This window comes from Tachypleus tridentatus, chromosome 13, assembly GCF_004210375.1.
Source record: "Tachypleus tridentatus isolate NWPU-2018 chromosome 13, ASM421037v1, whole genome shotgun sequence".
Taxonomy (NCBI): domain Eukaryota; kingdom Metazoa; phylum Arthropoda; class Merostomata; order Xiphosura; family Limulidae; genus Tachypleus; species Tachypleus tridentatus.
In genome coordinates, this window is record NC_134837.1 from 206,902,056 (window position 1) to 206,918,686 (window position 16,631).

At 33.0% G+C, this 16,631-nt stretch overlaps 1 protein-coding gene across 1 annotated transcript in view; it reads right to left on the minus strand.

Moving 5' to 3' along the window:
• The window catches only part of LOC143239632 (uncharacterized), a 62,090-nt gene that overhangs the window by 9,755 nt on the left and 35,704 nt on the right, over positions 1-16,631 (minus strand). The window contains exons 3-7 of the mRNA XM_076480939.1: positions 7,899-8,052; positions 6,859-6,919; positions 4,314-4,409; positions 3,155-3,316; positions 2,284-2,478 (exon numbers count right to left, since the gene is read on the minus strand). Coding sequence (XP_076337054.1) covers positions 2,284-2,478; positions 3,155-3,316; positions 4,314-4,409; positions 6,859-6,919; positions 7,899-8,052 — 668 coding nt within the window. The remainder of the gene's footprint in view (positions 1-2,283; positions 2,479-3,154; positions 3,317-4,313; positions 4,410-6,858; positions 6,920-7,898; positions 8,053-16,631) is intronic.

Genomic DNA, 16,631 nt, shown 5'->3' on the forward strand with positions numbered 1-16,631 from the left:
GACAGCTGCAGAACAGAATGCACCTCAGACGTGAACTGAACCTTCGCCTCCTGCGACGTTGGGGTTGAACATTTTCATCATTCAGCTGTTCTCCAGGAAGCCTGCGCAATCGTATTTGTCCATCAGTGGGGTAGAGCAGAGATATGGATTTGTCAGCAAAAACTACATGATTTCAGTGTGCGATCCTCAGTTTACGGTGTCGCTGAGCCCACTGCAACCTGTTGTTGCAATATCTAGCTGTCAGTTTAGATTTCTTGACCATCTATCTTGCACCAACCGTCGATTAACCGTCTGACGTGGAATCCGGATCACGTTGCGCACGTAACTCAAAAGCAATCGACCTGGAGGACATCGTACGGTTTCGACGACTAATGGTGAGGATCCGGCGACCATCGCGTGCTGTAGTGGCACGTGGACGACCCGTAGGTCTGCTGGGACTCACACTTCCGGTTACAACTCTTCTTCTGAGAACTCTGTTGACGGTCTACTTGGATACATCAAGTGGTCTTGCAATATCGCCTTGTTTCAACCCAGCGTTGTCGTAGGTAACCATCTGATTTCTCAAACCTACGTTAGTAGGAGCTGGCATAATGTGTAAAATGTTTACAGAGTTCTAAAAACACGTCGCTTACAGATAAGGTACAAAAGTAACACTAGAATCCATATACCTCGCCCCAGACACTGCGTTCTGGACAAGTTTCAGAACACTCCCATGTTCAAGGGATTAAACCAATTCAAGATGAACTCAGGTAATGCAGAGTAGTAGAGAAATAAAACTTGAAAGTTTAAGAACAACACACAAAGTTAATTTAGTTTTATAATAATATAAATGACAAAAAATCACATTTTCGAACATGTAACAACCTTTTTGAGCAAGAGAGTATAAAACAACACCTTTATACCTATATCAATTAATTACCTAGCTGTAACGCCCTCTACAATCTCGTCCCCAAGACATGTGCCCAGCAACGGTCAGTTGCAAGCTTTCTGTTAACTTTAAAATGACCTTAGAAGATCGAAACATTGTTTCGTACTTCAATTAAATTTAACCTGACCTTAAATTACCGGGAATACCTTTTTTATCTGTAGAGTTTCTAAAAAATTCTAATAATTTCGTATAGGTAATGATGCCGCAGTTGTAAAGAAATATAACATCGCTAACAATAAAAGAAATAACAATAAAAACACATAACAACATGTAAGTTAAAGGGTAATTTGCTATGGTAGTCCCTCTATCGTCAACAAGTGTAACAATTAAGAACTTTAATGAGCCGCAGTTACCAGCTGAATAAAATAAAGGGGGGCGACATCTCGGCTTCGTCAAATAGGTCTTAAGTTATTAAAATTTATTATGTTCCCTATGTTGCTATTGTTTGTTGATAAACACAAAGGGCTATCTGTGTTCTACCCACCATGGGTATCTAAAACCAGTTTCTAGCTGTAGAAACATACAGCTGTGTCACTGGCGGACATGTTTACTGTGAAACAAAAGGTGTAACATTATAGTGTTTCATCTTTCCATTTGTTCCGAGTAATCGAAGGGAGTTGAAGAAGTGAAATCATCTTTTAAAGCAGTTGTCCAGTAAAAATATATCCTGTTAAAAATAAGTAACCTGCTCAGATGGTGAAGGCACTCGACTCGTAATTCGTGGGTCACGGGTTCGAACTCCCGTTACACCAAACATGTTTACCCTTTCAGCCGTGAGGGCGTTATAATGTAATGGCAAATCCCACTATTTGTTGGTAAAAGAATAGTCCAAGAGTTGGCAGTGGGTGGTGATGACTAGCTGTCTTCCCTCTAGTCTTACACTGCTAAATTAGAAACGGCTAGCGCAGATAGCCCTTGTGTAGGTTTGCGCGAAACTTCAGACCAATAAGTAACTAAAACTTAAAGAAGCTATTTTTATATAATATCTAGCAATACTTGCTTGTCGTGAGTACCAAGTTTCATCCAAAATCTGACTATTTTTGACTGAGATATAGAGCAAAAATTATGTGAAAAATCGGTCCCAGTGCTAATAGATAAGGATTGTTTTGGATCTTCGTGGCTTTGACTCTCCAAAAACTGATAACTTTTTAAGTTGTGCCGTAGTTCAAATTTATACTAACTTTCGTCCAAACCCATTTAACAGTTTTCGAGAAATCTTACTGACTAAACACACACACATACAGGAAACAAAAAATAACTTCTGTCACCCTGAGTAACGGAAGTAATAGTAATAATAATAAAAGCTTTTAGACTATTGTTAAAGGTAATAACAGTTACACCTATAATACACTTACTGGTCAGGTAGTTTAGAAAGAAGATTATAGCCTACGTGTAGGACTTGAAGTCTCGGACAAAATCTCAAAAACTCGAATACATTATCTCGAAGCCCATTGGCGGAAAGAAAGAGTTTACGTAGCGATAAGTTCTGTTTGTATTTCGGCAGAGGGAGCTCTGTTATCTGGTTGTTTGTAATGTTGAGTTCGTCCAGCCTATAGGAAAAAAACACAACAACTTATAATATTTTTAAAATGTATTTTTATTAAGTTTGCACAGCGGCATCTATCTTTAGTTTTGGAATTAATTTTAAATTTACATCTGTGTGGAAAACAAACACCTATTTTTTTAAATTGAATATGAACACTCGATCTGGAATTTAAACTGTTTATTATTAATCTGTGAATTTTTTATGTATTTATTTATAAATCAAAATTCCTCCTATCGATTTGTTCATTTTAGATATCTATATTAATGTCCATCATTAAACTATTGGATACTACGTTATTTTTTAAATTATCTTCTCATTTAAAAATTTAGTCTTTGGAAATTATGAATTATCTGATTACTTATATCGAACAGTTTTATTCAAGAAAAGGTTAAAAAAATTACTTTGTGGAAATAATTAGCTGTGGAATATTTAATCTAATTTAAGGTTGAAAGAAAAGTTCCAGTTTCTAAATGTTTTCACTAGTACATCATATGTAACTAATATTTATAAAGATATTTTAACATCTTTTTCTTGCCGCTAGGACTAGAACAAACACTATAAAATAATATTTAAAGGATAGATAATTTTATTAATTCACTTAATACTTTAAAGGCCATTACTGTTTGCACTTAGCTCTTTTTTATTGCCTTAATTATCAAATATTTATATTTTTACAGTACCTGGGAAGATAATCAAAAAAGGCCTCAGGAAGTTCGACTAACAGGTTATTCTCTAACAACAATTTCCTAAGCGTGATTTCCTTGGTCAGTTCTGGAAGTTGCTTTATGTGGTTGTTTCCCAGTTTTACTATAGACAGCAGTGGTCGTTTTTTCTTGAAAAAACTATTATTGGTTAGAAAAGAAATATTAACAGAAGGTGCCAGAAGACATTCGTGTGCTGAAACGTTTGTTTTTTACTACAATGCGCCACCTGTTATTCACTATGCGAAATAGTCTGGGTATAAAACTAGTACGTTTGAAAATGTATAGCATAGTGGAAAAGTGTGTGTGTGTGTGTGTGTGTTTTTTATTATACCAAAGCCGCATCGGGCTATCTGCTGAGTCCACCGAGGGGAATCGAACCACTGATTTTATAGCTGTAAATTCGTAGTCTTACCGTAAACTGTGACAGTGGAAGATTTAAATGTTTAATAAAATAATTAGATTTCATGGTTGTAATATTAAAGTTATCTCAATAAGTATACTTACAATATTGGTTAGAGTTTCTGAGCAGGAAAAAGCACTGGTTTTTTGTTGTTATTCCTTCCTTTCAATATTATTGAAACGTTTACTAAAAATGACCAATTTAAGTGTTTTAATAACGAATTCAATAGTCATACACTTTTTATAGAGCATACGTTATAAGTGTTGACGAAATATATCGAGCAGTGTTTTAAGTTTTATTATAAGTTGCAAGCCTTAAGGACTGGAACTTATAATAATACGTTTAAAACTATCTATGTATTTTTAAATCACAAGTTCAAAAATGACTGATCCAGTTTATTAGTTATATTTTCGTCCGACACGTGGTAAAATATAAAAGTATAAAACATATTGAATAAAATAATAGTTATATATTGTTATATTTCCGTCCGACAGGTGGTAGAACAAAAGTATAAAAAATATTAAATAAAACAATCTATAGATGACGTAGAGGGCCTAACTGTGCAGATATTAAATAGTAAATTATTAGACATTGCTTTTGAGACCTGTTTATTAGCTTAAAATTAAATTTATTAGATAAATGAACAAGTCTCTTTACTTTATTCTGTTGTGAAACAACGTAAGACGACACAATATGGTCGACTTAGTGATAATAATGAAAATATAATTTACTTACTCAACAGGCAATTCTGAGATGGCGTTATGTCTGACATCTATTGTTTGTAACTTTGTTGCCGTACAAAGTTCAAAAGGTAAGGTCGCCAGGTGGTTACTGGAGAAAACAACAACGATCGTATTTAGTGTCAAGTCTGTTATAAATATTTCATTTACCCATTTATTATCCTCACAATAAAACTACAAAAACGATTTCATGCCAGAAACAGTTTTTGTTGATCCTTGGTCCCCCAGTGGCACAGTGGTATGTCTGTGGACTTACAACGCTAGAAACCTGGTTTAGATATCCGTGGTGGGCAGACCCCAGATAGCTCGTTCTGTTGCTTTGTGGCTAGCTTGAAACAAACTTTTAAATCACGTCATATCGGACCGTTCTTTTTTTCAAAGAAATTATAGCAAGTTCTTTGTTTTGAAAAATTCGGTGAAGTATTATTAGAACGAGTTGTTTTCAGAGTGACATAGTACCACATACAGTAGAAGACATATCGAGAAACATATCTGTGTCTGACAAACGGAACATGACATTATTACTTAGTTTTCACAAACGGACAGCTCATAATTACTGTTTTAAAACTTATCGACTCTCAACTCTCAACGCTTGATGACACAAGTAGCTATCGTTGGAGCTTCATAGGCCTAAATAGGGAAATTACTGCCAAAGAGACCTTTCGTGTAATCACATAACTCGTCATTCGAGTTAGATAATGAAACACAAACGTTTCTGTAAAATGAACGCATATATATTTTAAGGTAACAATTTAAACGCCGAAAGATTAAGAAATATCACAAACTAATAGGCCTAAAATCATGGATAAAACATTTGTTTGTTTCACTTACTTTTTCCATTTGGATTAGTTCTGTTATTGGTCGACAAGACCTCATGAATAATCACTTGTAAGCGGTTCGAAATGCTGTTTTTACACTTCTCTGATTTTGAATTCGAAATGGACAAATTAAGAGGATTGTGGGAAAAAGGTTGCAGGTTATATGGTTTTTAACACAAGTTTTAAGCTCCCTCCCGGTTTATTTTAAATAATAAACTATCTTTAGTTGATTTTTAAATTTAGGCATCATGTAAAAATTAAAAAAGAAAGTCTGGGTAATATATGCTCTGCCCACCACGGGTATCGAAATTCGATGTTTTAAAGGTTTATGACTTACAGCTGAGATACTGGGAAAGGGGGGGGGGTAAAAAAATATAGTGCATGTAGCCCATTTTGTAGCTCAAAACAAATCTTAGTCCTGTGGTCAAAGAAAGTTCAATTACTGTGATACGTAACCATAGTTGTTTACATAACATAACTCCCATTGTTTAAATAATGCAACCACTGTTGTTTACACACCATAACTACTATTATTTACATAAAGTAATCACTGTTATTTACATAACGTAACCACATATGTTAGTATAACGTAACCACTGTTGTTTATATAAAGTAACCACTGTTATTTACCTAACGTAACCACATATGTTAGTATAATGTAACCACTGTTGTTTACATAAAGTAACCATTGTTATTTACCTAACGTAATCACTATTGTTTACATAAAGTAACCACCGTTATTTATCTAACGTAACCACATATGTTGGTATAACGTAACCACTGTTATTTACTTAACGTAACCACAAATGTTAGTATAAAGTAACCACTGTTATTTACTTAACGTAACCACAAATGTTAGTATAAAGTAACCACTGTTATTTACTTAACGTAACCACAAATGTTAGTATAAAGTAACCACTGTTAGTTACATAACGTAACTACTATTGTTTACACACCATAACCACTACTGATTACATAGTTTACTCCATGTTCGCCAGTTTTCACGAAATAAAACACCAAAACTACCACCGATGTGCATAATTCTCATTAGTTGTCAAATGATTGTTCGGATACTGAGTAGAGACGTTTCTAATGTCGAACTAGAGGGAAGACAGCTAGACAAAAGCCCCCCCCCCCCGCGTCAAATCTAATGACACTATAACCGGATAACGAAATTTGGTGTGAATTAAAATTTGCTAAATCGAATGTTTCAATCTGAATGCTGGAGCTCCGTATTCCATTTTACATTAACTGTTACAAATTCATGATCGATCAATTCTGCTAAAACGAGAAGCAATCTGAAGGAAGTACTGAAATTATGGGATTTAATTGGTCCTACTTCCGCAGTCTACTTCAAAACGTAGGGTATATTCTATATTCCACATTATAACTTGTACCCTGGGATCTTTTGAATTAATGGAGCGTTTTTTGTTTCTTAATTTATTTTTTCGGCTTATTTTTAGGTTATAACAAACTAATATACACACACATATATTACTGGATTGGATAATTCGCTGTTTCGTATCTGTACTTAATACTTATGGCAAATTCCTAACAGTACCCCTTGACAGATCAGACTAGGTTAATTTTGAGCTACTGACTAGCAGCCAATCAGCGACGCCCTTCCACCCACTGTATATGTTAAGGGAGGATGACTGTCACTTTTATAATACACTCACAACTCTCGTCTGCTTTGTTTAGATAAGACTTGTATCTACTTACTGTGAAACTCCAAGCTCTTCTAGCTGCTCTAAGAACCCGGAAAATTGCACGTGAAGAAGTCCTGAAAGGTAATATAAGTAGGGTTCAGAGAACTTTAAAGAAATGAAAACAACAACAGCAGATAATTCATAGTTTATCCAAGAGACAGACGAATGCTGCCTGAAGGGTCACTTATTTTAAGCATTTGCACCATTTACTGTAGTGTGTTGTCTGCTAGTCAGTCAGTCAGTAGACATTAAAAATGACGTCACATAAGGAACACTTACCGTTGGAATTTGTACTCTCGTGACGTCAGTAAAACATCCCCATACATGAATTACGAAAAGAATTATGCATTATGTGTTTCAAAAGCAAGAAATAAAAATGTTTGTTACACTTAATTTTGGTGTTATTCACTCTTGAAACAGAACATTTTCAGGGACCCCGTGAAAGTACATTTGGTATTACAATTTAGAAACTGAAAGAAGTTGTTCTGTAAGAAAGGTTACAGGATTGGTACGGTGCGTAAAACGACCTCTTGACACTAACTGTTGCTCCAAGCAAAAGAGCGAAACGAAATTGGGTAATGAAAAAGAAACAGAAAACTGACCAAAGTAACGAGATATACAAAGCGACATCTATAGGGATGCACAACATTGTGACTAACAGTCAAATAAGTCAAATCCTGTAGTTAAAAAATAAAAACAGAGATATTACATCCGTGTGTGTAATTATAGACACATACATATAAATATATATATATACATATAACTATTGGAAAATAATTTACTGTTAAATATTGTAAACATGTCAATATAACACCCTTGATATAAAAAATAAAGCGAATAGGAAAACTAACTAAAGTACCATTTATCGATATGAAGGAATAGAAGCTTGAAGTAACCATGACAACAAAGAATGCTTGTTGGTTGTTAAGTGCATCAGGCAGTCACGTGCTCTCTCTTGTACAAACTCTGTATCTTGTCACAAAAGAACGAACTAACTGACATAAAGTAATAATCCAAATCAAAGAGAACTGGTGACCAGGTCAAAAATCTTACCATTATGGTGACAAAGAACACTTCGTAGATTTTTACTGTGCAACGTAATACACTGAAACTTGTTGTAGGAACCATTAAAGTTCTCGAGACTGCTCGATGGCGACATCTGTAGGGATTCTATATCATTGTGACTAACATCCAAATAGATCAAGTTCTGTAGTTAAAAAAAACAAAACAAAACAGACAAAAATTATTCCGTAATTTTCTTCCCATAGTGGTGACATCTATAGAGATTATATAGCATCGTGACTAAATCTAATTCTGTACTTAAAAACAAACACAAATTATTCCGTAATTTTCTTCCGACAGTAGTGACATCTATATGGATTCCATGTCATCGTGACTAGCACCCAAATAAGTCAATCTGTAGTTTAAAAAAATCAAACACAGATATTATTTACAAAGTTATTTCCTATAGTAGCGAAATCTATAGAAATTATATAGCATTGTGGCTATCGGCCAAATCTGCAGTTAAGAAACAAACATTATAATGTAATTTTCTTCCTACACAAGTGGCGGCATCCATAAGAATTTAACATGACTTTTAGTAGTTTTTTCTACAATTATGAATAATGTTTATACACTGATTAAAATTCTTGGATAGTTCTATCCTCACAATATTAGGAATTAATTTATCCTTTCTTCACTCTTAGACGAAATAGATGTTGTTTCTTCTATTGATGATTCTTTGGTTTAATTTTCTTAGTTTCGTTAACAACGTAGATAAGGTCAGGCATGTTGGAATTCAAACAGATAACACAGTACACAAAAGAACACTAAAGACTTACACTTCCCGTATAATCCTCATAGTGAAGTAATTCATGATGACGAGAAACCCACCTGAAGTAAAAATGTATCTCAGGTTAACCTGATGATCACCTAAGAAGGTCAAAACTTTGTTCTCTTGTTTATTTTAATAAAAGTTTTAATACCCATACCAGACGTCCTGAGACACATTTTTACATCGTCACGAATCTATAGAAATTAAATAACATTGTAGCTAACATTCAAATAAATCAAATTATGTAGTTAAAAAATACAAGTATTAATTTATTAAAACGAGTAAGTCATGACATATCTATTTGGAAAGAAGAACATTACAAGATTTCATATAAAAACTTACATAAATTCTACATTTAAATTGAATCAATGAAATAGAGCGTGGTTACCGTATTGATGAAGCGTTAAGGAAATATAAAAAAGGAATATAATATGGCTTCCAAATATGTGCCCTGAACAATACCGTATTTCAGGAAGGGAATTTTGAAATGTTATTTTGCCAGTCATAGTTTATTTTTTATCAGAACTTTAATAATCATTGACGGAAGGCAGCGAAAATAGTTTCCAGAATTTTGGTTTAAAATCCAGTAGTTACTAAAAAGATATAATTTTAACAGGATTAAATTGATGATACAAATTGAAGGTTCACCTGAGATTTTCTAGGTTTAAATCTGAGGATATAAGTGTGTTTTTACGAACATGAGTAAAACACAAGGATGTAGGTGTGTTCTGACGAACATGAGTAAAACAGTAGGATGTACGTGTGTTTTAACAACATGTGTAAAACACTAAGATGTAATTGTGGTTTTAACAACATGTGTAAAACCCTAGAATGTAATTGTGGTTTTAACAACATGAGTAAAACCCTAGGATGTAATTGTGGCTTTAACAACATGAGTAAAACACTAGGATGTAGGTGTGTTTTACAAACATGAATAAAACACAAGATTGTAGGTGTGTTTTAACAACATAATTAAAACACCAGAATATAGGTGTGATCTTACGAATCTGAGTAAAACACTAGGATCTAGGTGTGTTCTTCTGAACATCAGTAGAACACTAGGATGTAGGCGTGTTTTAACATTATGAGTACAACATTAGAATACAGGTGTGTTCTTACAAACATGAGTAAAACTGTAGGACGTACGTGTTTTAACAACATGAGCAAACACTAGAATGTAGGTGTGTTTTAACAACATGTATAAAACACAAGGATGTAAGTATGTTCTTAGGAGCATGAGTAAAACACTAAAATGTAAGTGTGTTTTAACAACATAAGTAAAATACTAGGATGTAAGTGTGTTCTTAGGAGCATGAGTAAAACACTAAGATGTAAGTGTGTTTAACAACATCAGTGAAACACAAGGATGTAAGTGTGTTTTAACAACATAAGTAAAACACTAGGATGCAGATGTGTTTTAACAACATAAGTGAAACACTAGGATGTAAGTGTGTTTTAACAACATAAGTAAAACACTAAGATGTAAGTGTGTTTTAACAACATAAGTAAAACACTGGGATGTAAGTGTGTTCTTAGGAGTATGAGTAAAACACTAAGATGTGAGTGTCTTTTAACAACATAAGTGAAACATTAGGATGTAAGTGTGTTCTTAGGAGCATGAGTAGAACATTAAGATGTGAGTGTGTTTTAACAACATAAGTAAAACAGTAGGATGTAAGTGTGTTCTTAGGAGCATGAGTAAAACACTAAGATGTGAGTGTGTTTTAACAACATAAGTAAAACACTAGGATGTAAGTGTGTTCTTAAAAGCATGAATAAAACACAAAGATGTAAGTGTGTTTTAACAGCATAAGTAAAAACTAGAATGTAAGTGTGTTCTTAGGAACATGAGTAAAACACTAAGATGCAAGTGTATTTTAACAGCATAAGTAAAACACTAGGATGTAAGTGTGTTCTTAGGAGCATGAGTAAAACACTAAGATGCTGATGTGTTTTAACAACATAAGTAAAACACTAGGATGTAAGTGTGTTTTAACAACATAGGTAAAACACTAGGAGGTAAGTGTGTTCTTACGAGTATGAGTAAAACACTAAGATGCAAGTGTCTTTTAACAGCATAAGTAAAACACTAGGATGTAAGTGTGTTCTTAGAAGCATGAGTAAAACACTAAGATGCTGATGTGTTTTAACAACATAAGTAAAACACTAGGATGTATGTGTGTTTTAACAACATAAGTGAAACACTAGGATATATGTGTATTTTAACAACATAAGTAAAACACTAGGATGTAAGTGTGTTCTTAGGAGCATGAGTAAAACACTAAGATGTAAGTGTGTTTTAACAACATAAGTAAAACACTAGGATGTAAGTGTGTTCTTAGGAGCATAAGTAAAACACTAAGATGTAAGTGTGTTTTAACAACATAAGTAAAATATTAAGATGTAAGTGTGTTTTAACAACATAAGTAAAACACTAGGATGTAAGTGTGTTTTTAGGAGCATGAGTAAAACACTAAGATGTAAGTGTGTTTCAACAACATAAGTAAAACACTAGGATGTAAGTGTGTTCTTAGGAGCTTAAGTAAAACACTAAGATGTAAGTGTGTTTTAACAACATAAGTAAAATACTAAGATGTAAGTGTGTTTTAACAACATAAGTAAAACACTAGGATGTAACTGTTCTTAGGAGTATGAGTAAAACACTAAGATGTGAGTGTATTTTAACAACATAAGTAAAATACTAAGATGGAGGTGTGTTTTAACAACATAAGTCAAACACTAGGATGTATGTGTGTTTTAACAACATAAGTCAAACACTAAGATGTGAGTGTATTTTAACAACATAAGTAAAATACTAAGATGCAGCTGTGTTTTAACAACATAAGTGAAATACTAAGATGTGAGTGTATTTTAACAACATCAGTAAAATACTAAGATGCAGGTGTGTTTTAACAACATATGTGAAACACTAGGATGTATGTGTGTTTTAACAACATACGTAAAACACTAAGATGCTGGTGTGTTTTAACAACATAAGTGAAACACTACGATGTATGTGTGTTTTAAAAACATAACTGAAACACTAGAATGTATGTGTGTTTTAACAACATGAGTAAAACACTAAGATGCTGGTGTGTTTTAACAACATAAGTAAAACACTAAGATATATGTGTGTTTTAACAACATAAGTGAAACACTATAATCTATGTGTGTTTTAACAACATAAATGAAACACTATGATGTATGTGTGTTTTAACAACATAAGTGAAACACTAGGATGTAAGTGTGCTCTTAGGAGCATGAGTAAAACACTAAGATGTGAGTGTGTTTTAACAACATAAGTGAAACACTACGATGTATGTGTGTTTTAACAACATAAGTGAAATACTAGGATGTATGTGTGTTTTAACAACATGAGTAAAACACTAAGATGCTGGTGTGTTTTAACAACATAAGTAAAACACTAGGATGTATGTGTGTTTTAACAACATGAGTGAAACACTAGGATGTAAGTGTGTTCTTAGGAGCATGAGTAAAACACCAAGATGTGAGTGTGGTTTAACAACATAAGTAAAACACTAGGATGTAAGTGTGTTCTTAGGAGCATGAGTAAAACACTAAGATGTGAGTGTGTTTTAACAACATAAGTAAAACACTAGGATAAAAGTGTGTTCTTAGGAGCATGAGTAAAACACTAAGATGTGAGTGTGTTTTAACAACATAAGTAAAACACTAGGATGTAAGTGTGTTCTTAGGAGCATGTGAGTGTGTTTTAACAACATAAGTAAAACACTAGGATGTAAGTGTGTTCTTACGAGCATGAGTGAAACACTAAGATGTGAGTGTGTTTTAACAACATAAGTAAAACACTAGGATGTAAGTGTGTTCCTAGGAGCATGAGTAAAACACTAAGATGTAAGTGTGTTTTAACAGCATAAGTAAAACACTAGAATGTAAGTGTGTTCTTAGAAACATGAGTAAAACACTAAGATGCAAATGTGTTTTAACAACATAAATGAAACACTAGGATGTAAGAGTGTTCTTAAAAGCATGAGTAAAACACTAAGATGTAAGTGTGTTTTAACAGCATAAGTAAAACACTAGAATGTAAGAGTGTTCTTAAAAGCATGAGTAAAACACTAAGATGTAAGTGTGTTTTAACAGCATAAGTAAAACACTAGAATGTAAGTGTGTTCTTAGGAACATGAGTAACACACTAAGATGCAAGTGTCTTCTAACAGCATAAGTAAAACACTAGGATGTAAGTGTGTTCTTAAAAGCATGAGTAAAACACTAAGATGCTGATGTGTTTTAACAACATAAGTAAAACACTAGGATGTATGTGTGTTTTAACAGCATAAGTGAAACACTAGGATGTATGTGTATTTTAACAACATAAGTAAAACACTAGGATGTATGTGTGTTTTAACAACATAAGTCAAACACTAAGATGTGAGTGTATTTTAACAACATAAGTAAAATACTAAGATGCAGCTGTGTTTTAACAACATAAGTGAAACACTAAGATGTGAGTGTATTTTAACAACATCAGTAAAATACCAAGATGCAGGTGTGTTTTAACAACATATGTGAAACACTAGGATGTATGTGTGTTTTAACAACATAAGTAAAACACTAAGATGCTGGTGTGTTTTAACAACATAAGTGAAACACTACGATGTATGTGTGTTTTAAAAACATAACTGAAACACTAGAATGTATGTGTGTTTTAACAACATGAGTAAAACACTAAGATGCTGGTGTGTTTTAACAACATAAGTAAAACACTAGGATGTATGTGTGTTTTAACAACATAAGTGAAACACTATAATCTATGTGTGTTTTAACAACATAAATGAAACACTATGATGTATGTATGTTTTAACAACATAAGTGAAACACTAGGATGTAAGTGTGTTCTTAGGAGCATGAGTAAAACACTAAGATGTGAGTGTGTTTTAACAACATAAGTGAAACACTACGATGTATGTGTGTTTTAACAACATAAGTGAAATACTAGGATGTATGTGTGTTTTAACAACATGAGTAAAACACTAAGATGCTGGTGTGTTTTAACAACATAAGTAAAACACTACGATGTATGTGTGTTTTAACAACATGAGTGAAACACTAGGATGTAAGTGTGTTCTTAGGAGCATGAGTAAGACACTAAGATGTGAGTGTGATTTAACAACATAAGTAAAACACTAGGATGTAAGTGTGTTCTTAGGAGCATGAGTAAAACACTAAGATGTAAGTGTGTTTTAACAACATAAGTAAAACACTAGGATGTAAGTGTGTTCTTAGGAGCATGAGTAAAACACTAAGATGTGAGTGTGTTTTAACAACATAAGTAAAACACTAGGATGTAAGTGTGTTCTTAGGAGCATGTGAGTGTGTTTTAACAACATAAGTAAAACACTAGAATATAAGTGTGTTCTTACGAGCATGAGTAAAACACTAAGATGTGAGTGTGTTTTAACAACGTAAGTAAAACACTAGGATGTAAGTGTGTTCCTAGGAGCATGAGTAAAACTCTAAGATGTGAGTGTATTTTAACAGCATAAGTAAAACACTAGGATGTAAGTGTGTTCTTAGGAGCATGAGTAAAACACTAAGATGCTGATGTGTTTTAACAACATAAGTAAAACACTAGGATGTATGTGTGTTTTAACAACATAAGTGAAACACTAGGATATATGTGTATTTTAACAACATAAGTAAAACACTAGGATGTAAGTGTGTTCTTAGGAGCATGAGTAAAACACTAAGATGTAAGTGTGTTTTAACAACATAAGTAAAACACTAGGATGTAAGTGTGTTCTTAGGAGCATAAGTAAAACACTAAGATGTAAGTGTGTTTTAACAACATCAGTAAAATATTAAGATATAAGTGTGTTTTAACAACATAAGTAAAACACTAGGATGTAAGTGTGTTTTTAGGAGCATGAGTAAAACACTAAGATGTAAGTGTGTTTTAACAACATAAGTAAAACACTAGGATGTAAGTGTGTTCTTAGGAGCATAAGTAAAACACTAAGATGTAAGTGTGTTTTAACAACATAAGTAAAATACTAAGATGTAAGTGTGTTTTAACAACATAAGTAAAACACTAGGATGTAACTGTTCTTAGGAGTATGAGTAAAATACTAAGATGTGAGTGTATTTTAACAACATCAGTAAAATACTAAGATGCAGGTGTGTTTTAACAACATATGTGAAACACTAGGATGTATGTGTGTTTTAACAACATACGTAAAACACTAAGATGCTGGTGTGTTTTAACAACATAAGTGAAACACTACGACGTATGTGTGTTTTAAAAACATAACTGAAACACTAGAATGTATGTGTGTTTTAACAACATGAGTAAAACACTAAGATGCTGGTGTGTTTTAACAACATAAGTAAAACACTAAGATATATGTGTGTTTTAACAACATAAGTGAAACACTATAATCTATGTGTGTTTTAACAACATAAATGAAACACTATGATGTATGTGTGTTTTAACAACATAAGTGAAACACTAGGATGTAAGTGTGTTCTTAGGAGCATGAGTAAAACACTAAGATGTGAGTGTGTTTTAACAACATAAGTGAAACACTACGATGTATGTGTGTTTTAACAACATAAGTGAAATACTAGGATGTATGTGTGTTTTAACAACATGAGTAAAACACTAAGATGCTGGTGTGTTTTAACAACATAAGTAAAACACTAGGATGTATGTGTGTTTTAACAACATGAGTGAAACACTAGGATGTAAGTGTGTTCTTAGGAGCATGAGTAAAACACTAAGATGTGAGTGTGTTTTAACAACATAAGTAAAACACTAGGATAAAAGTGTGTTCTTAGGAGCATGAGTAAAACACTAAGATGTGAGTGTGTTTTAACAGCATAAGTAAAACACTAGAATGTAAGTGTGTTCTTAGAAACATGAGTAAAACACTAAGATGCAAATGTGTTTTAACAACATAAATGGAACACTAGGATGTAAGTGTGTTCTTAGGAGCATGAGTAAAACACTAAGATGTGAGTGTGTTTTAACAACATAAGTAAAACACTAGGATGTAAGAGTGTTCTTAAAAGCATGAGTAAAACACTAAGATGTAAGTGTGTTTTAACAGCATAAGTAAAACACTAGAATGTAAGAGTGTTCTTAAAAGCATGAGTAAAACACTAAGATGTAAGTGTGTTTTAACAGCATAAATAAAACACTAGAATGTAAGTGTGTTCTTAGGAACATGAGTAACACACTAAGATGCAAGTGTCTTCTAACAGCATAAGTAAAACACTAGGATGTAAGTGTGTTCTTAGGAGCATGAGTAAAACACTAAGATGTGAGTGTGTTTTAACAACATAAGTAAAACACTAGGATAAAAGTGTGTTCTTAGGAGCATGAGTAAAACACTAAGATGTGAGTGTGTTTTAACAACATAAGTAAAACACTAGGATGTAAGTGTGTTCTTAGGAGCATGTGAGTGTGTTTTAACAACATAAGTAAAACACTAGGATGTAAGTGTGTTCTTACGAGCATGAGTGAAACACTAAGATGTGAGTGTGTTTTAACAACATAAGTAAAACACTAGGATGTAAGTGTGTTCCTAGGAGCATGAGTAAAACACTAAGATGTAAGTGTGTTTTAACAGCATAAGTAAAACACTAGAATGTAAGTGTGTTCTTAGAAACATGAGTAAAACACTAAGATGCAAATGTGTTTTAACAACATAAATGAAACACTAGGATGTAAGTGTGTTCTTAGGAGCATGAGTAAAACACTAAGATGTGAGTGTGTTTTAACAACATAAGTAAAACACTAGGATGTAAGAGTGTTCTTAAAAGCATGAGTAAAACACTAAGATGTAAGTGTGTTTTAACAGCATAAGTAAAACACTAGAATGTAAGAGTGTTCTTAAAAGCATGAGTAAAACACTAAGATGTAAGTGTGTTTTAACAGCATAAGTAAAACACTAGAATGTAAGTGTGTT